This window comes from Strix aluco, chromosome 3 (assembly GCF_031877795.1).
Source record: "Strix aluco isolate bStrAlu1 chromosome 3, bStrAlu1.hap1, whole genome shotgun sequence".
Classification (NCBI taxonomy): Eukaryota; Metazoa; Chordata; class Aves; order Strigiformes; family Strigidae; genus Strix; species Strix aluco.
Genome location: NC_133933.1, coordinates 98,103,994 through 98,125,390, shown reverse-complemented (window position 1 = coordinate 98,125,390; position 21,397 = coordinate 98,103,994). Strand labels below are relative to the sequence as shown.

The window sequence follows — 21,397 nt, the reverse complement described above, 5'->3', positions numbered from 1 at the left end:
ATTGAAGAATGCTGTGAACCAAATACTGTGTGAATGGACATATTCACGTGGTCATTTATTGTCTGATGGCCCGGCCTTTTAAGTACTACTGGGTGATTAACATTTTGGGGCACTTCCATGGGCCAGAGCCATATCAACACAGCCCCGTCCTCCTGCAGAAATGCAGTGTCCACTTGCAAGTCAAAAAACTGCAGTGATACATTGGCAGGCACAAAGGTCAGATTAAAAAAGGCATGTGGACTAGGCAGAATTGCCTCATTGGGAAGGCACAGATCAGTACAGAACAAGATTTAGAATGGCCAGGTTCTCCAGCAATTTTTGCGCTGTTCTGAAAGAGCATGAAAGACAGAGTCAAAGGATCCTACAAACTGCCAGCAGTAATAGATGCTTAACTTCAGCCAAAAGTAGGGGCATGGCAAAGAGTGGAAGGAGGTATAGTGATCCCCTCTCTGCCTGTCCTGTGGAAGACTGTGTTTTGGTAGTATAAATTCGAACATCTTTACTATATTTAAACAAATTAAGCTGGGATCGGCGCGTACTCTATTTAGAACTAGCAAACTGTAAATAGCCTTTTCAGCTGCTTGCTCTTCCTCCATAACAGAGATTATATTACAAAGAAATTTCACTTCCAAGATTTTCCCTAGTCCTATGAGAAATACCATATGAGAAAAAGACAGTATTGGATCTGATTTGATACGGCCACTAATGGTTCTTTATTCCCTGCTGTTCTGTCCGTGAGAGTGGCTTAGAACCACACAGGTGAAAGAGAATACCTTTGAAAAGATACAGATAATACAGAAATATTAGTCTCTGAGTATGGCAGACTCATTTTACTGGAAGTATATAGATAAACTCGTAATTGCTGAGTGTATCACAAAACCAGACAGAGTTTCTACTAGAGTCCTTCTAGTTGTACTTGGAAAAACCGAACACAGACTGCCTTTAATCGTCTTGAAATTTTGTGCCAGATCAGATTCGATCTCAAGATCTTTCCAACCTGACCTTCACTTCAGTGTTCTTATGCATCTGGGAAACAAAAAAGCATGGTGATCATTGGTAAATACACTTTTGGATAAAAGACCTTTACAAAGAAACCTTCACAGCTGCCTATCAGCAGTGAACAGCAGCTAGAGATACACCTCATCCATTCAGCACCATTCTGCAAGACCCACAGTGTCATAAATCATGTCCCATGCTTATTAATTCCCAGAAGTGCAAATGAAGTTTACAGCAAAGTTCAAAAGTTTCAGAGCATAACTTAGATTCAGACCTGCAGGCCAAGATAGAAATGAACATCTCAGCAGGACTGTGTTCACACATCTGTGGTTTCAGCGTGTGTGTTTATGTGGAATGTAACAAAGTGGGGCTCCAGAACAGTTAAGACTACTTAACCTTAATCATTGTTGAGAAATACTCCCTGATATTAGTCAACTAATTTCTCAAGTGAGCTGATCAAAAACTTTTCAGCAAATTGTCTCTTGTTGAAATGAATGCCTTTTGTGGAAGCACATTGGTTCCAATTAAGTTCTTGCCAGCAGAAAAGTTTCACATCCAAATCAGCATGTCTGTGAAGACAGAGCAGAAGTCTTCTACCCAGAATAGCCAGTAGTTGACTCTGTGGTTAGAGGGCTCCTTGGGGCTGTATAGCACCATGGTTTAAGTTCCTGGTTTGTTGTATGAACATGCAAATGTGCTCCCAAATAACTGGTGTTCAGGAACCAACACCAGATTATCTTCTTCATTTAGGTCACTGTGCTGTTGCTTTTTTTTCCTGCAGCTTTGAGTCAGAGATGCTGTGACTTGATTCAAAATATTGTACTTAACACACTGGAGTAACTTCTCCAAAACCTTTTCTTTGCTGGGACCAGTTCTTTCCTACTGCTTCCTTTGGCAGGTCTGGTATTCTAAAAGAAAGAGCACTAATGCCATTTGAATGAGATTTCTTTTTCCCAGACACAAGCTAGATCTGGGTCGCATTTAATAAATCAGATAGCATATGACATCGTGATCACATTTTTTCAGCTGGGTTTCATTGTCTTAGGCCTGCCAAAGTACAGTGGTGAGATTCACTGTTCTGGGATTTGACTTTCTGGCCGAATGTAGCATGTCAAAACAGTAATTCATTTAAATATCACAAAACACAAGATTTGGTCCATTAATGGAAAAGACTGCTTTCCCAACAGAATGGATTCTTAAAAAAAAAACCCTTATTTTTTTGTGAAATCTCACTGTCTGTGTGTGCGAGTTGGCAGTGCATTCACTCTTGACCCTGCAGGATCTCATAAAATGTATTTATTTTGGATAGTATAGTTCGAAAGCAGGCATTTACTTGTAGCTTTGTGGTTCTGCTGTCAACAAGTCTCCTAGTTTGTTCCTTCATTATGTGGGCACATACCTAAGACACTGACCTCTGCAAGAGGAAAGAGAAGGTGATTGTAGGGTTAGGGTATATGAAAGGCACTGTCTAGAGAAAGGAGTTGAAGAAGCGATCTTCCCTAGGTGGCCTGCTGAAAGTGCTGGAAGAAACACCTCGCTGCTGTCTGGAACCACTATGAACTGGGCTTGGCAAATGCCTCAAAAATTTGGCGTTGCCCATGCTTTCTGGAAGGAAGGAGAATGCCACTGAAATCCAGGACTAGCAACAAGGGGAGGGTGGGGCAGGCTCAAGGAGAATGGGTATGGGCAAAGTAGATAGATGAACAAGATCTCCTTGATGTTCCGGTCATGTATAGAGAGGGAGTGAGAAAAAAGCTGATAATCACCTATTACTTGTTACTGAAAAGCACTGACTATTTTTTCTACTCAGTGTATTTTCACTAGACTTAGGCAAGAGACTGAGTGTTATTCCATGTGATGGTACTGAAAAAGGTACACCATGAAATGCACACACATTTTTCTGTTACAGTTTGAATGGATACTAAGTAGTCAAAAAAGGATAGAAAAATATTGGAGATGACTTCATTGAATTCATGCCCTCAATCAAGCACATTTGTGCTGCTAATTGCAAAGCAAGAAGGATAGGGAAGGAGGCATTGGTTAGGGCAATATAAAGAAGTCATGTTTTTGAAATGTAGTGCAGTTGATTGGGTCAGATACTGTTACAAGCATCTCTCTCATGCAGAAGATTAGTTTTCTCTTCTTGGGCTTCTCAGCAGAACTGGTTGCAGTATGACGAGACTGGACCAGTTCTGCCTGTAGCTTTGCCTGCTGCTTCTTAAAAGGGTTAAGAAGAAATGCAGTTGCTTGTTTTGTTGATTTAATACTAGTTTCTGTATAATAGCCTTCTGTCCCCAAAGTAAGAGTGTATGAAGAAGGAGGCTTTAATTAAACTGTGTTGTGAAAAAGATTTTTCCTTCATTTTCATGAGAAATCAGGAAAGGAAAGTCAGACCGTAACAGTGATAACTTATTCCATGAAAATACTAGCTGATTGACCTGTTTGGTATGTGGTTTCAGACATCCTGCTTTGGCAGTAAATTCCCATTCATTAGCTTTTTCTGGCAAAAGTTAAAACAGCTTTGTTTCTGTGATGACAGATCATTGAGTCACCTCCAGCTTGTCTTTACCAAACTTTCTGCATGCCTTTAACTGGCACGCTTTCTAGATTGGCTTTATCCTTGGTACTGCCTTCTCCTGCAGAGCAGTTGTACAGAATAAATCTTCACAGCTGCACCATGGTTGTCCTGAGTGCCTGTACAGTATTGGCTGTGGACTCATACAGCATACTAAATTCAGCAGTGTAGTGCAGGGAAATAGGAATCATGTGTGTAGATTGAAAGAAAGAGCATAACTTTCATATCAAGCAGTGAGAGACGTAGCAGCAAAAGCAAAAATCAGAGATTAGAGAGTCCCGTGTTTGCACAGACTTGCTAGACTATAACTGACTTCCTAACCTATAACCTGGACAACCCCCTGTCATAACTTTCAATTTGAACTGGCAGTTTTCCATTTGCTGCCAGAAACTGTTGTAAAGGGACTGTGATTTTCCAGAAGCACTCTTCATTCCCTTTTCCAAAGTGCATGTTTGGGTCATGCAAAGGGGGTTATTTGAGCCACTTTCTGATTATTTTTTTACCAAAATCGAAGAAGATGATTCCCCCCTGCCCTGCCATGTGTTTTATCTTGATGACTAAGGGAACATATAATGATTATTAGTTTGTATGTGAAAACTATGTAAACTTCCTGTCCTGTTGTTGGTGAAAATGGCTATTTTGCCAAATAATGTCAACTATTCTTTGATAATAAATATTTTCTTAGTTTCTTGTATTTGATTCTGTCATTCTGGGGCTTTGAAAGTTGAGCTTCTGATTCATCGCACTGAAGTGCTGAGTCAGCAACCCATTCTCTTGTCCTCTGTCAGAGGTGATACCCCCTTTGTGCCACAACAAAGGGATGCTGCATTGGGACCGTCAACATTGCATTGGGTTTTAATCAGTCTGAAGCACCTTAGAATGTTTCCTCAAGTTAAATTTAATTTTTGGTGTCTTTTATTTGGTATAAGTACACGAGTATGCTAGAGCAGATGTGCTGGGGCAACTGATATCATTCATTATCCTGTATCCCATAATGGCCAGTAGAGAGAGGATGACCAATGAAGGCTACTAGAATAGGGCAAGCACAAAGTGGTATGTTGCTGGTATACCCTCTTGCCCTTCACCAATTTGCAACACAGGGCATTCCTAATCCACAGGTCATCTCTTTGTGCTCTCTCTGACTTGGTAGATACTGTCTTGATAAATTTTTTTTCTTCCATAAAAATGTAACTTCTAAAATATTTCTAATCTTTTAACAACCACAGTTTCTTGCAGCAAGTTGTTCTGCAGCTAATGGTGTATTGCATGAAGAAGCACTACCCCTTTCTCCTCTTGAATCTGCCCCCCTAGTTGTTCTGTGTGGAGAGAAGGCATAAGAGGGACTGTGCTGGGTCAGAGCAAACCTCAGTCTAGTCCAGTGTTCTGTTTCCCACAACAGCCAGAGGTTACTAGGTTATTAGAAGATAAATACATGTAATTACCTGACTATCTTCCACATCTTACCATGTATTATTCAAGATCTTCAGCTAGAGATAGTTTCTGTGGACTTAGAAAATTTTGATTCCATTAACTTGTCTATTTTGCTCTTGAACGTTTAGTATCTGCAGCATCTTGTGGGAAGAAATTCCACAATTTAATCTTTAATTGCATGAAAAATTGTTCCCTATTCATCTTTCCCATGCAAGTCATTATTCTGTAGACCTTTACAGTGTCCTTCTTCCTATTTACTTGTTTATGGCTGAATTTTCATCTATTTTACCACTTGTTAAATGATAAACTGGTAGCAATCAGTTCAAACCCCATTATTACGTACATAAAAATTCTTTCCTTCTGAAACTCTTTGCTACCTAGTCTTTGCTACCTCAAAGAAATTAGTATAATCAGCAAACTTTATCACATCAGGATTCACTCTGTTTTCTACACTGTGTATGGGTATGTTTAATGGTGGTCACCCAGCACAGATTACTTTAGGACTCCACTCCTTCCATGTATGAACATTCATTCCCACCTTATCTTCCTGTCTTAACAGCCCTTTATCCCTTGGCACATTCTTCTGTTCTGGTACCTTTGGCTAGTAATCTCCCTAACCAGCTACATGCCAATTTAACAACCAGGTAGCTTATATTAGACAGAGCTCCGTTGTCCATGTTTTTTTACCAGGTAGCTGGTGGGTTCATAGCAACAGGCTATTCTCCAACATGTTATATTGACTCATTTGTCCGTTAATTTGACTCTTTATTATAGTTTTGACCATGTTTTCTGGTACAGATACAGAGTTTACTTGATAATCACAGTTTTCTAGACCCCAGTACTCTTTAAAAAATTGCTGTCACACTTGTCATCCTCCAGTCTGATACTAAGGCAGTTTTAAAGAAACACTGCAGGTAATGATTCAGGTGTTTCTTTACCTCCTCAAGTTCAATTCTGTAGGCAGGACAGCCTGTTTTTTTACTGCATAATTTTCTCTCATGGCTGATAACATGAGAGTACTCACTGGTTGCTCAATTCCAGCTTCAGCATTTCTCCTTTGGCTGTTGGTATTGGTAATTTTATAGGACATTGAGAAAATCAGTCTACCTCCTAATTATTCAGACCTTTTTTAAGGGCTTCTGGTTTTACCACTCTTCTATCACTGTTTCAAGCATCTTATACACGTCTACACTAGAAGAATTGGAAACTCTTCAAACTGTGCCTAACAGATGAGCTTATTTTCTGTTAATGTTACTGTCCTGCACTGGACATCCTGTCATACTTCCTTACTTGGCTCACTTAGCAGAGCTTGGCTGTTGTTGTGAAGAAAGAACGAGAGCTCTGTCCTTGAGGCAGACTGAAGACTGTAGCTTTGTCTTTGCACAGATGAACCAGATGATGAAACTACTTAGCTGCAAGAAAACTCTGTTGTTCTGAGCTTGGAGTAACATGCTATTCCTCATCTGTTTCGAGTGTATGAATGCTGTGGCATGAAGACTGAAGACAAAATTCTGTATATACATTATGTATTTGCTCTTGCTCTGCTTTCATATACAGCCTGTCTCTTTTAACCCAGTGGGTGTCAGTCTCTGAAGTTTTCTTTATTCATTCCATTTCATGCTGTCAGGAAGTAACTGCATACATTATAAACCACCAGACAACAACTAGGGAGAAAGCTGCAGGTTGTCCTAGAGCTCCCCTGTGTTTATCTCAGTTGTGTCTTGCTAATTGCATTGGTTCTGCTGCATTACAAAGTGTTCAGAAAGGATATTTCTTTCAGAGAATTCCTGTGAATCTCATGCATGCAGCTGTCCCATACAAGGCCATGTATCCTGTCTCATGTGAGCATTCCTCTGGTGTTACACTGTTAGAAACTTGGTGTTTTAACCACAGAGATTTGCTTTACATACGTCACCTAATGTCTCTACTTGCAATCCACAGCTTAATGTTATTTACAACACAAAACACACTGATCAGAGGCTCAGATCTGTCCGGAAACAAGAAGCATTTGACTTGAATGTTGATGTAAAAGATGACAAAGATGATAAAAACCATTTGACCCTGAATGTGTGCACAAGGTAGGTAATTCAATTGGAGCGTCTCATACACCTCTTTGGCTATACAGCTTTTAAATTATTTAAAATGAGCTAAATTATCCATGTGTTTGTGTGGATTTACTAATGTAGGGGTTATAAATGTATAACTAACGAGAATAAAAGAATTACTTTGTAAAAACAGCAGTAGTTAAACTAAGAAGCAATTCATAAATCAATAGTGATAGGTCTTTTGTGCAAAATTGTTGCTGGCCAGGTGATATTTTTTTACTGGTATGCATAAAGGTGGTGGCACCCTAAATGTTAGAGGTACATGGAAGTATCTGTGTGAAATACAAGAAAAAACTCAAAGGCTTCTTTGGTGAAAGTGCTTCTTAGCTATGTGGAGGACTGTGGACAGACTTGAAAATTGAACCGCCATCTTCCACATTCTAACTTCTGGTAGCAGACTGTGACAACTGCCCATTACTCTTACCTTTCATGAACAGAATGCTTTGCTTTTGATCTAGAAGTGGATACTTCTTTTTTTTGTAAAGAGGGAAGGAAGTTCTGAAGTGCTGAAAACACCATGAAATAGAAGTAATCATTCTTTTGTCATCTCTATTAATAAACTTTGCTCAGAACAATTTTGGCAGGAGTCAAAATCCATGTTTACGTAATGATAAATTCAACTGGGGTTTTGTCTTATTGTGCAAGTATCTTTGTGGTCTTTCATTTACCAATATGTCTTATAGTTATGAATTTGGTAATGTAATATAATATAATGTAAGCATCATTCTAGAATTGAAAGAGGTGATGAGTTTTTCCAGCCAGGCTAATTCTATTCTTTCTGTTGAATAAGGGAGGAGGGGATGCATCTGGGATGGTGTTTCTTGTTCGGTAAACACATACTAAGAACTGAGCTGAGACTGCTGAACTATCATGTCAGAGGCCACAGAACAGCCACCAGGTGTTACCTGGATAGAATTTGGATCTGATGAGAACAGGGGACATGAAACAGTCATATTGCATATTCCTAGGTCAGCCAGTCATTAAACCAAGTTGTTTCTTTGACTGCTTTGCTGCCTCATTTTTACTTGCTGTGGAAGTGTTTGTACATGTATTTAAAAGAAATATGTGAAGGTGTTTGTTCTCTGGCAGTTTCTTTAGTATGCACTTCTTATTGTAGATAAAGAACACTGTATATTTTACAGAAAACCCTATAGGACATTGTTTCTATATATATTTATGGTTTTTATCTTATATCTTTTATTATCTACAAAGATGTTGAGATGACAACATTGTTTGTATTTTAGGATTTCATCTGTTTGTGAATACTTCCTCTAGAAACACTGTTTTCTTCTTGTGACATTATAATGGGTTCCTTGTAAATGCAAGATTTGCAAAGTACCACCTGATCCACCGTGATTACTCTTGCATTCCTTTCCTCCACATCTTCATTTTGTTATTTATTTAAACTTTAAACACTGTATGCCTGCCTACCACAAGGGAGCTGTGACAGGAGATGGAGCCTCTAGGTGACACCATCATACAAGTAATCAGCTACAGTGAATATGATTTCAGTAAAGAGAGGATTCATTTAATTTGGGAAATAGCCAGCAGGCACAAAGCCAGAACCTTGTTTTTATGTGTTTCTGGTAAGCAATTCAGTGATACAGATGGTGGGCAGGGACATGAGAGCTCTTGAAATAGAATGGACTTGTTCTTTTTTAAAGTTTTCTGTGAAGTGTCAACAGCTTTCTAAACTCTAGCACAAACTCCTGACATGTAAAGGGCTTACATGATGGGTCTGGGATAAGTCTTGTCTAAGCATTCAGATTTTCTAGCTAAGACCTTTGGCTCAGGAATACAGACAGGAAGGGCTCCATCTCTCTGGGAAGACTCTAGGGTGATGATGTTTTAATTGTGAAGTGTTCAAAGGATAGGGGAAAGTCTAGTGGCATTATAAAACTGCCCCAGCAGAATATTTTGAACATTAAGATCCATCAACACTTATGACGGAAAGTGGATTGGTATAAGTTCTAGTAAGTCTGTGTTTCTATTCTTTAGGCTGAGACCTATCTCTGGTTGCTTGGCTTGATAGACTAGTCATCCTGTTCTTTTTTTCCCTGTATATTGTATATGATATATGCATTATCTATATTAAATTCCTGAATTAGTTTAAAGATGGTCTATTTATAATCTTTACAACACGATGTGGCTTCATGGTAGAGAAACCAGTGTAGACAAATACAGAAAGACTGTTGAAATCTTAACGAGTTTAGCTAGCTGTGACTATGTATAGTTGGGTAATGGAAGCTGAAGCTTTGGAATTTTTTTCTTTCTCTAATCTGCAGAATATTCTACCTTCTTTCAACCAAGCTTGATAGTGATTGGCCATGGTCATCTCAGCTGGGTATAATTTATGACACTGGAGCAGATAATGTCTCGGTCAAATTAAATGGATTCTGGGTTAGAGGAGCTAACTCACAGGGCTGCCAGTTTCTTCTCTGGTCAGTCTTGTTGCCTGCATGCCATTTTCAGGCATGGGAAACTGATCGCTGACATTTCTACTCACTCTTGTTTATGCTTTCTGCCTACACTAGCTTGGTGTTTTCTCCTCTTTGCATCATCTATGAGAGGGTCTCATGTAGATCTCATATTGCTGGACTGCTGAAACAGAAAAATCAACTCAAAACATTCTCAGGTTTTTTCAAGTTCAAGTTTCAAGTCTTCTTTCTTTCTCTTACTGGTCATTCTCCTTGCATGGTGATTCATTTTTTATTTTTTAAGAGACCATGATGTTGAAGAGACGATACCAGGAGCCACCCACAGTGCTGTCCTTTTCTTTGTTAAGAGAGCCAGATCCTCATAACTTCTAGGGATATATCTTATTCACTTGACAATACCAAGCTGGTTTGGTTACCCGTTGGTATTTTGGTCGCACCCCAGGCTGGCTAGACAGCTTGGGTATTTTCCTCCCCTCTTATTGGTAATTATGCAGAAATAATTACATCCAGTTCCAATTCAGTTATTTGTTTTCAATAGCAGCTACTTTGGCACAGCACATCATCCAACAGATGGTTTCATTTGTTTCTAATCTCACGAGCCAACTGAAGTCAGCCGTTGTGCTGTATTTCTTTCAAAGTCATATCTGCATTCAATCAGCCATGCTGCCAGGCTTAACAGCATTGCTTTGAAAGCAAGTCTTCCCTTTTTTTTAAACCATCCAGCTCTACAAAGAAATAGTTTTATTCAATTACTTTCAACTACTGTCAGGCCTTCAAAATGAGGATTGGAGACACTTCTATTCTAGTATAACAATAATCATTTACCCTCCATGCCAAGTGGGGGGAAACTCTTCTGCCACCTGCTTTATTTAGAGCAATACAATCTTTTGCAGGTCATTTAGGAATCACTTGTAGCACAGAACACTATAAATGTATTTTGATAGTTCTGTTGTGCACCATAGTATGTAAGGCTTGCTCAATAGAACAAAGCTTTTTAGTCCAGCATCTGATTCTCACGTTGGAAGAAGATGTAATAATAAGCATTATTTGGGAAAAAAGAAGGAACTCACTTCTTCTTTTTCCAAAACTGGATGAATAATGTGGCGATGCATTTTAGAACCGGAACTTTGAGAAATAATCTGATGATAACTTTGTTAATGGAACCATCAGTCTCTATGAAGGAAATATGAAAAGGTTTGGGAGACTTTTTTTGGTGTATACCTTTATCTCACCCTCCAAAAATGAGCAGAAGCAAACCAATGCGTCCATAAGAGGAACTATTGTATATTTTAGTTCAAGAGTTCCTACAGCAGTTTCTTAATTACTTCTTTTGAAACATGTGTTTAATTGCAATATTTCCTGCATGTTTGTGATGTAAACCTGCACTTACAGATGCCAATGGAAAGCTCCTAGTGGTGTCAGTGTAGTCTCTCATATGATTTATGTACTGTAGTTTTCTCAGTGCTAAACCTGCTTTTGCATATGCAGTTGAAATTATCAGGCAGAGTAATAGAAAAATCAATCAAATATTATCTCTTTATCGTTAGGAATTTTCTTGTCAGCATTTTGTTCTATTTGTTTCTTAAGTATTCTTAAACATTATTGCTTCCGTAGTTGGGATTTAATAGCCAAACAGTTTCTTGGAGAGTGGACTACTGTATTTATACTAAAAGTTTCTTTGTTTCTGTGTTTTGAAAAGGTACTTGGGTTCTGGCACAGCTCCCAGTAGTGGTATGGTCCTCATGGAGGTTGGCTTACTCAGTGGTTTCTCTGTGTCACCGGATTTCATTCCTTTAGACAATACAGTTAAGAAGATGGAAAGGGACAATGGAAAAGTCAACCTATACTTAGACTCTGTAAGTGGAAAATAACAAAGAAATGTGTTTGTAGTGATGTTAATCTTGAGTCTGCCATTGTTTGGTTTAAATTTGGAAAGACGTTATGATTGTATTCTTTGGGGAAATCAACGTCTGCTATTCACATTGAATTAATAGTTCCACTGTTTTTCAGTGAGACTGATTAGATAGGTACAACTCAGTTATATTTGTAAGGGGTTTCTACACTAGGCCTCTTAAAAATCATATATAAGAAGGCAAACATTTCAAGAAGTCTGTAGTTTGGCCAAAATGACTGCAAATGAGATAAGCATCTTTATATGCAACCTGACTCCAAGTCTTCAGAAATGGACTACCGCTGAGCTAGAAGTCCTTACCTCTTCCATGAAAGCACCATCACCAGGGTTCTCAGGATGTTTCTCTTCTGTTTTTCTAGCTAAATGAAACACAGGTTTGTGTGGATATTCCAGCTGTGAGAGACTTCAAAGTGGCAAATATCCAAGATGCTTCAGTGACTATAGTGGATTACTATGAACCTAGTAAGTGTCAGTCATTCCAAATGGATCTTAGTGATTCCGAAGTTTTAAAGAAAGTATATTTTCATGGAAATAGGGTAAATTTTAGTGAAAACAACATCAAACTGAAATTTACTTTTTTTCATTGAATTGCAGCCTTTTTAGACATTGACATGCCAAATTTTGTAACAAATAGTAGTGTTTTCCCATATATACATTTTACTGTCCTAATGGGTTGGTTCCTCAGCTGGTGTGAATCATTATAACTTAATTCTCAGCTGGTATAAATTGGCTTCAGTCTGGCCCAATGTGTTCTCAAAAACTACCAAAATGAAGCAGGAACTTCACTGTGGTTCACTTACCAAGTTAATGATTATCTTTCAAGTAGCTTTTCCATCTGTTTCTTGTTTAAACTCCTTCACTGGAGAAAATGCCAGTGGTTTGATTTCTATAGTTATGTAAAAAAGGGAAAATCAGTTTCAAAGTTTTTTGGTTTAGGGTGGTTTTTTTTGGTGTATGTGTAGAGTGTGTTTTAGAGAAAGGCAGCAATGTACAAAGCTCTTGGGCAAAATGAAAAATGAAGAAAGATTACAAGCTGCTGGAGAAGATATTAGAGAGGTTTTCATTACAGCAGCCAACTGAAAAATTATTAAGGATTTGGGTTTAGTTTGAGATAAGGCATAAAAAAGTTGGATAGGCAATTTTCTTCATGTTGGTTGGTTTTAGCACAAGACAAGATATGCTATATCCAAATACGCTATGATGCATACTACTTTAGCTAGTTGAAGATCGCATTTACTCCATGTAGGCTGAAGTATTTGTTCAATCACAGAATTTTAAACTAAAATAGGAAATTAGCAGATATAACTACACTGTCCATTAACCTAAAGCATGTTTTAAGGCTTAACAGATTAGAGCAATTTTTATGAGACAAACACATAACACTTAGAATCTATGGCCAAAATGAATTTCCACATGCTTCAATTCCTAGCAGAGCTCAGGATCTAGTCTTTTATAAGAATGCTGTTGGATAGGCAAATGAATATGTGTATTAAAAAGTCACATACAAATGCACATGTATAAATATTTTAATTCTATTTAAATACATTTAGTATCAATACATTCTCAATAAATCAATATTAATTTCAAGATATGAATTAATATCCTTAAGGACTAAGGACAAGGTCTGCATCAGAGTTTAGTGCATCCCTTAAAAATGCTTTCTTTGTAAAGCTAATTTGTTGGTCGGTTCTTAGAAGTTCATTAACTAATGTTAACTAACCTTTGAACAGGGAGAAGAGCAGTGAGAAGCTACAATTCAGAAGTAATGCAAAGTATAACCCCTTGTGACTTCTGTGAAAGTGATTGCAGTCTTTGCCACCGAGATGGTTCTCCGGCCTTGCTTCAGCACTCTTCATTGGCCTCCTTGTTCTGTGTGCTGTTTGTCCTTCATGTAAACTTGCTGTGCAGTTGGGTGCTGTAAAAGGAAACAGATTATGTTTCACATCTAAGGTTTCTATAAATTGTCCAAAGAAAATTTCAGATACCAGCCCATCTTTAGTGATTACAGTGACCGAACTCCTACTGCGTTCAGGGAGAGCTGGGCTGGCCCATATGGTAAATTTCTGGCTGTGCCAGAAAACTTCTTTAAGCATCTGCTGGAAAAACTTTCCAAGTGTTAGTTTCATACTGAAATTATTTTCAGAAGAAGCACAGAGTTACCAAGAAAGCAGTCAGAAAATACAAACCTAGCTTCCATGTTCCCACTCCCTTTTTTTACCCCAGCTTTGTGCTTGTTTTTTAGGAATGTATGTTAGTTTACCATGCTTTTCTGAAACACTATCTGCTCCTCTGTTGGGGTGCTGGTAAGCAGAGCACTGGGAGCTTGGTATCAGAGCTTGCTTTGTTCTGTTCTGCAGGCATGACACTTAACATTAATATTGAATTTCACTGTATGCTCTCATGGGGAATAATATGAAAAATAAAAGGAGCTGGCTTTAGAGCAGATCCAAGAGCCAAAAAGTGCTGCATTCACAAACTGCTGAATGCTCCAGAAAATTGTCAGTCTTTTTTTATCATTACAGAGAAGCTAGGTGGACTTTTTTGCCAATTCATAAGCTAATCATGTTTAAAAAAAATAAGGCCTCAGGATGTTCTTATGCATTTTACTCTGAAAGACTTTTACTGTAAGTGTATCAAAGATGGAGTCACTTTGACACTTTGAGACTTCATTTTTCCAGGGTTATTCAGAAACAAACCTAGTTCTCTTTCTGTGTGAGAATGCTGGTGTCACTGGCATATTTATGGCCAGCAGGATGAAAGCTGCTTTGATTCTTTTCTGGTTTTTGCAAGTCTTCTAGAAAGACTCTGGGGCATCATTTACATCTTGTGTTTGCAGTGTTGTCCTGTCAATGGTTTAAGTGGCATAACCCTAAAGAGCTGTTTACTGCTCTCTGTGCCATGTTAGCTGGTTGGCCCTGAATGCCATCTGTGCATGCAACTCCTGTTGTTGGTTGGCGGGAGAGACTTTTAGGAGGTGTGGGCTGCACATGCATTCAGTCCAGCATAACAATTGACACATTTGCTTATCTTTAAGCACATCCTTGTGTGCTGAAGTGCTTTGCTGAAGTGGAGTTGAGGAGAGAGAGACAGTGAAGAGCAACAAGCACTTTTACACCCAAACCTGCTTTTTGCACATGGGGAGAATTACACGTCTCTATGAATGCAGAAATGCGTGAGCTTGGGAGCTCTTCCCTCCTGAGTGAGTGTATTGAATGTCTTCCCTGTCTGGCAGCCCATTTATCCTTCTTGAACACTGCCTGTGATATCTAATACTTCTTTTTGATAAGGAAGCCAAGCTGATAACATTCCTAGTTACTAAAATGAAGTTAATAGCTGTCATGCTGACTAACAGAGGTAGACATTTTAAGACTATTGATTCCCTTTCTTTTACCTTTTTCAGACGGAGTGTGTATGTGTGCACATGTAATAATATGTCAGTCACTTTCCTTGAGCAATTTCTAATTTTATTCAAATTTTGCTACTGCTTAAAATGTATATTTTTGTATTCTGTGCTCATCTGTACTTTTGTTCACAAAGGAAATTAGTGGATGGTGGCTTGGGAAGAGGCCTGAGCTTCCCAAACTGGGTGCCTTCTAATACCAAGGTATAGGTTTTTAACTGCAAATCTAGTTTAGGTGGTAACTAGTAAAACTAGTTATTTGTTTTACTTTTGCTATATTTAGAAGGTACAATGTTTTTCACAAACTTAGGATTCTGTTCTGTCTTTGGCAGATCTTAGGCCTGGTTCTTTGTAGTCAGTTCACACTTTTCACTTGTCTTTGGTGCACTTTGGATCTAGCCCCTTGAATAGTTGTTTAGTGCCTATGCTGCTTTGATCCACATGAAGTAACACCATATTTATTGAAATCCAAAGCACTACTTAGTCAATAGGATGCAGGATCTGAACCTCTGTAAGTCATGCCCCCGATTACATGGGTCCAAAGCTAATAGAAACCAAGATACAAATTGAAACACATCATTGCATCTCAAATCCTTTACCCATGTATGGGAACATAGATTAAATTGTGCCAAGTGTAAGATCTGGAAAACATTCATACTCTAAACTGGAATGTGTTTTGCTGTGGGTTTGCTTTTTTGATGACCTATGAAAACAGGTCGTCTTTTGCTTTTGGGGACAGCAACCTTGACATGTCATTTGCCTCGATTTAGTATCATTTCAAGAATCCAAAGCTCACATACTTTCAGTTTTTACTATACGTAGAGCTTCTAAGAGAGACATTGATCCCTGATTAATATTAGGATAAAGAGGCTTATTTTCTAGAATGTACTGGAGAGAAACTACCCTTTTGCAGTAGATAGTAGGAATAAATTAGTTTTATTTTGCAGGCAGTCCCAGCTTCCCAAATATTCTCCAGAAAAGTGGATTTAAACTGTTCAGCCTAATTTCAGACAGTGCAGCTTTTATTAGTATTCCCTTACATTTGTTTTTGAGACAAACAGCACATGTTTTTAAATGACTCTTGGCTGCCTTGCACACCATCCTAAGAAGCATCAGTCATAATGCACCACGATATGGAAATTGTCAGAGTCAGTGAACAAACATCCTCTTTTATTTTACTTTTCTCTATACAGCAGGCATATCATTACAGACATCCAAATCTGCCTCTGTACTAAGCTATTTTAAAGGAACAGTGTGCATTGTATGACTTTAAACAAATGTTTACACCACGTGGCCTTTAACATTCCTACACCAATGCCTTCAGCCACTTTGGAGTTGTGGCTAGTGCTTTGAATGAGTTGCAGAGGATAAGTTTTGTATTGTGTGTTGGCAGTGAATCGAACAGAGGAAAGGGAATATTATGTGGCATAGTACTTTTTTTGGTTTTCTCATGGTTATATAGGAACCTTTACACAAATGCTCAACATATCTATATTTTTCCATTGATCTATAAAGTCAGGTTTTGATGTTAGAGGGGAGATGCTCCCACTGAAGTTATTACGAAATCTGTCATGGTTTGAACTTGGCTGGTAGCCAATCACCATGCAGCCAGTCGCTTACTTTTCCCCTCCTCCGCGGTGAAACAGGGAAGGGACAAAAAAAAGGGAGAATTCATAGACTGAATGAAAAAAACCAGTTTAGTGATAGTAACAAAACAGCAGTAACAATGGGAAGTCCAAATGGGTAATACACAATGTGGTTGCTCACCACCCGCCGACTGGGACACAGCCCGCCCCCAGCAGCGATCCCAACAGCATGAAAAATCCCACCGCACCGACCAGAAGACACAAAGTGAAAGCACCCGCATCCTTTATATACTGAGCATAACGTCACATGATATGGAATGCTGGCGCCAGGAGGAGCTGTGATTCAGAAGCAGCTCAGACCCCTTCATATTCTGCCAATATCTCTTCTTTGGTTGGAATATAGTGGTCCTTGGATCATCCTCTGTATCCCTGACTCCAAAACCCCAGGGGTTGACCTCGAGTCTCCCTCTGGTGTTTTCTGCCAGAGACTCCAGGTAGGGCTGTTCTCCCCAGCAGCTGTGTAGAGCACATTTTTAACATCTTGCCCTGTCTGAACTGCCCGAGGGCTACTGCATGAACTATTTCCTGTTTAATTTGTTCAAAAGCTTGTTGTTGCTCCAGGCCCCATATAAAATCATTCTTTTTCCGGGTTACTTGATAGAGAGGGCTGACAATCTGAATGTAGTTTGGAATGTGCAGTCTCCAGAAACCCACAACGCCTAAGAAAGCTTGTGTTTCCTTTTTGTTAGTCGGTAGGGACATAGCTGTTATTTTATTAATCACCTCCAATGGAATCTGACAACGTCCATCTTGCTGTTTTATTTCTAACACTGAATCACTTGTGCAGGTCCCTTGACCTTACCGTGCTTTATGGCAAAACTGGCTCTCAGAATGATTTAGATTATTTTCTCCCCTTTCTCAAAAACAACTTCTGCTATATTACCCCATATAATGATGTCATCGATGTTCTGTAAGTGTTCCAGGGCTTCACCCTGTTCCAGTGCAGTCTGGATCAGTCCATGGCAAATGGTGGGGCTGTGTTTCCACACCTGGGGCAGTCGATTCCAGGTGTATTGGACACCCCTCCAGGTAAAAGCAAACTGTGGCCTGCAGTTTCTGTTGTGGACTTTGGAGTGGTTGCAATGTCAGTTGTTTTGTTACCAGATCCAGAGCCCTTCTCTTCCTTTTGAGGATGTTGAACAGTAATAGCACTCGGGAGGCATGGGCTAGGCCCCAGCATGTTGCAGTGAGCTGTGCCTCTCTGGAATTACCCAGGTGACAACATACTTTTTCCAAATATTGTACTAGTTCTTCAGGATTCTGCACCTGTTCGGGAGTGAAGTTCTAATACACTGGAGGTATCCACTGTTCTAGGTGCTTGCCCATGCTCCTCCACACCCCCAGCCACTCATAATTCTCCAACCTTGGGGTAGATCTCTAGGTGATACTCTTAAATAGTTACTTAACCCTGAACAAAGCCTGAACCACATGCAGGAACACACTGGCTCCTAGCAGTAAGGTGACATTGTTGATGTCAGCATTTCAAGGATATTTGAAATTCTTGAAATTCTCAAACACAACTGAAAATAGCCCCAGGACCAATGACTGCATCAGGTCATAGATCAGCATTACACAGTACAGCAAAACCAAAATCTTAACCCAACTCTCGCGGGTGGTGAGCAGCAGCATGGGGACTAAATACAGCAAATGAGGTGATAAAATCTTAAGGACCAAAGGTAGATGTTATGACCTGATCTGTCGTTATCTCAACCCTCGGGCCCCATGTTTGGTGCCAGAATGACTGTTGTGGTTTGAACTTGGCTGGTAGCCAATCACCACGCAGCTGGTCGCTTGTTTTTTTTTCCCCCCTCCCTGATAAAATAGGAGAGGGACAAAAAAAAGGGAGAATTTGTAGGTTGAATAAAAAAACCCCCCAAAAATAACAAACAGTTTAGTGATAGTAACAAAGCAACAGTAACAGTAGGAAGTCCAAACGGGTAATACACAATGTGGTTTCCCACCACCTGACAACCAGTACACAGCCCACCCCCAGCAGCGATCCCAACAGCACAAAAAATCCCACCATGCCGACCAGAAGCTGCAAAGCGAAAGCACCTGCCTCCTTTATATACTGAGCATAACATCACATGATACGGAATACTCCAATGACCAATCTAGGCCTGGCCCCCCAGCTGTGCTCTCTCTCAGCCCGAGGAAAGTTAACTATATCCTGGCCGAAACCAGGACAAAATCTTTTAGCAAAAACTCTTTAGGAACAGGGTCTTTAAGGAGCTTTAAGGAGTGATGCTAAAAGCAGTCAGCAAAAGGTATTTTGTGATGGAGTCTTCATGTTGCATTGCCTGAACATTTCTGTGTGGTTGCAGTTTCTTTGAAATCTGAGTATTCTCTGGTACTTCCTGTGCCTTTTTTAGCCACATGCTGCCAATGGACATGGTCTGTGCAGGGCCATTAATACGCTATTAAATCAGCAAGAAATAGTAATTTGTTTATGATTGAGTTTAGAACAAAACCATAATGTGTTTTAAGGGATCTCCGCCCCCCCCCCCCCCCCCCCAAGATTCTACCTTTGCTGTCATCCATGATCTTAGCAGAGGTTTTCTCTACAGATTTCTCTCTGGGTGTCATCTAGAAACCTTCTATACCAAATGCTGTTGTACAGAACAGGGAACAAGTGCTGCCTAATGGGTTTACAGCACCTCGGAATCTGTGTGCTGGGCCAGCTTGATGTTCCCAGCATGGCACAGCCATGCTCCCATTTAGTTCACAAGCAGGAGCCTGTGGCTTCTGCACATCACTGGCACATGATAAAAGGGGGAAGTGGCCAAACTGGTGCAGGAGAAACATAAGAGCCAAGGTCCAAGGTTACACACCTGTCTTTTGTCTTGAAAGTCACTGTTGAAAATAGAACCTAAGATTCAAAAATAGCTTTTATTCAGTTTTCAAGATATTATCCTAACAATATTTCTCCAAATGTGTTGTTGAAGTTAGTATGAAAATTGACAAGATTTGGTTTAAGCAGATTCCTGCAGAAAGCATATGTAGAAAACATAGTCATTATGTAGGCTCTAGTGTACTACAGTGTGCAGTGTGTGTGCAATTAAAAATATTCAAGATCTTCACAAAGTGCCCGAACAAACAGCACTGTGTGGTGATGTTTATCAAAATACACAGTTAGGTTTTTAGGAAAGATTATATCTGGAAAGCAACTGGTACCTAATGGCAGAACTTTTCTATCTATCTCAAACACTTAAGAAAGAGTATTTAATTTTAATTCTAATGGCCAATAATATTTCTGTTGTAGCCTTTCTTCTTCTACCATAAGTCTTTATGCAGTGAACCATAAACATGTGTTTAGTTCTCTAAATAAGAAGATTTTGGAATTAGTTACTCTGACTAGTAATTTATCCATAAAATACAACAGCAGTCATGTAATCAGGTCTTTTGAGTTATTATTAGATTCTCCTTTTTCCCATGTCAAAATATGTCAAAACTTCAGTGTTCTTATTCAGATTATTGTATTTTTGTGTGCCACTTGGAAATACCATTGCACTAATGCTATTCTATGCAGTAAAGTCTGAGTGTGCTGTATTAGATCAATCCAGTGATTATTCTTCCTAATGGATAGGTCGTTATTTTCAGATGTGTATGAGCATTAATTGCTTATGTGCCACATTTGAGTCACCAGAACTCCAGTGTTAAGATTTTTCTTTACTTTCAAATCATACATTTTATTTCTGTATTTCTTAGTGGTTACCCAAAAGCTTCATTAGCCTTGCTCAGATCTTATGATGTTACATTAACTGATTCTTTTGTTGTGGTTTTTAGTGTTGTTAGGTATGGTGGGATACTAATATGAGGAAGAAAATATAAAAAACGCTGGCTCAAAGGAAGTATCATATAAGCAGATGTAATGTACTATACATTAGCTGTCCTACTGGCTATTGCATCTCTTCTTTTTCCATACCAGGCCTTAAGCAATTTGAGTTAAAATTCTTGGCTGCCTTGAGATGTAGTCAGATACCTAGTTTGATCGAGTTTAGGACCATCATACATATTTCCACTTTTGATCAAATCAGAAATGGTAGAAAAAAAATGCTTTTATGAGCTCTTTTGAGCAAACAGAGGTGAACTAACATGCCAGCTATGCAAATTGCTTCTGTCTTCTCCAATAATAAAACAAATGTTAAGGAACTAGACTGTTTCACAGGATTTTGGAAAATTGTCATTGATTTATTTTTCTTCAAATAAAGTTTGCAATAGCTATTTTAAAATTCTATTAAAGATGACTTTTAATAATATATGTCTAGTGTTTGCTTGTTCAACAATACAGCCACCTTGTAGCAGATTGCAGTTTCTGTACTGTGCTGACCACTGCCCATCCTCAGCATGTCTTAGGGGCTGCCTCACCTGTGTTTTAAAGCTCATAATTTGCAGTGGTGCAATGGTGACTTTCATGGTCAGGCTGCTAACCATGACCTTATAGATCGTTGTTTCGGACTTTTCCAGCTAGGGCTCACCACATCTTAAAGCATATTATTTTAGTCATCATGAAGTTATTGGAAGCTTTGCTGTTAACATCAACAGAAGTAGTATACCTAAGATTATGCCATGAACTCAGTTAAGGCAGGCCCTCTGTGGTCATGGAGAACCTCAGGAACTGTAGGAACGGTACTTTCTGCGAACAGGAGCAACCCTTTCAGACATAGAGCTTATTGCTCCATGGGCCTGAAGTGGCAATAAGAGAGCTCCAGGTAATCTTTATACCAAAGTATTTTATAAAAACCCTAACTGAACTGATGTGCACATATATTTTTTTTTCAGGTGAACAGCTATTTTAACTGTCATTTTTCATGCTTTAGAAGTTTGGCCTCCATGACCCTACCTTTCCCTATTTCTCCTCACAATTCTCTCACTGCCTGCCCTTGGAAGAGCT

At 39.1% G+C, this 21,397-nt stretch overlaps 1 protein-coding gene across 1 annotated transcript in view; it reads left to right on the top strand.

The window, feature by feature from the left end:
* Positions 1 to 20,760, top strand: part of CD109 (CD109 molecule) — an 82,364-nt gene extending 61,604 nt beyond the window's left edge. Inside the window, exons 30-33 of the mRNA XM_074819743.1 lie at positions 6,944 to 7,080; positions 11,245 to 11,401; positions 11,817 to 11,919; positions 13,188 to 20,760. Of these exons, the coding sequence (XP_074675844.1) occupies positions 6,944 to 7,080; positions 11,245 to 11,401; positions 11,817 to 11,919; positions 13,188 to 13,378 (588 nt within the window). The 3' untranslated portion in view covers positions 13,379 to 20,760. The remainder of the gene's footprint in view (positions 1 to 6,943; positions 7,081 to 11,244; positions 11,402 to 11,816; positions 11,920 to 13,187) is intronic.
* The last annotated feature ends 637 nt before the right edge of the window (positions 20,761 to 21,397 follow it).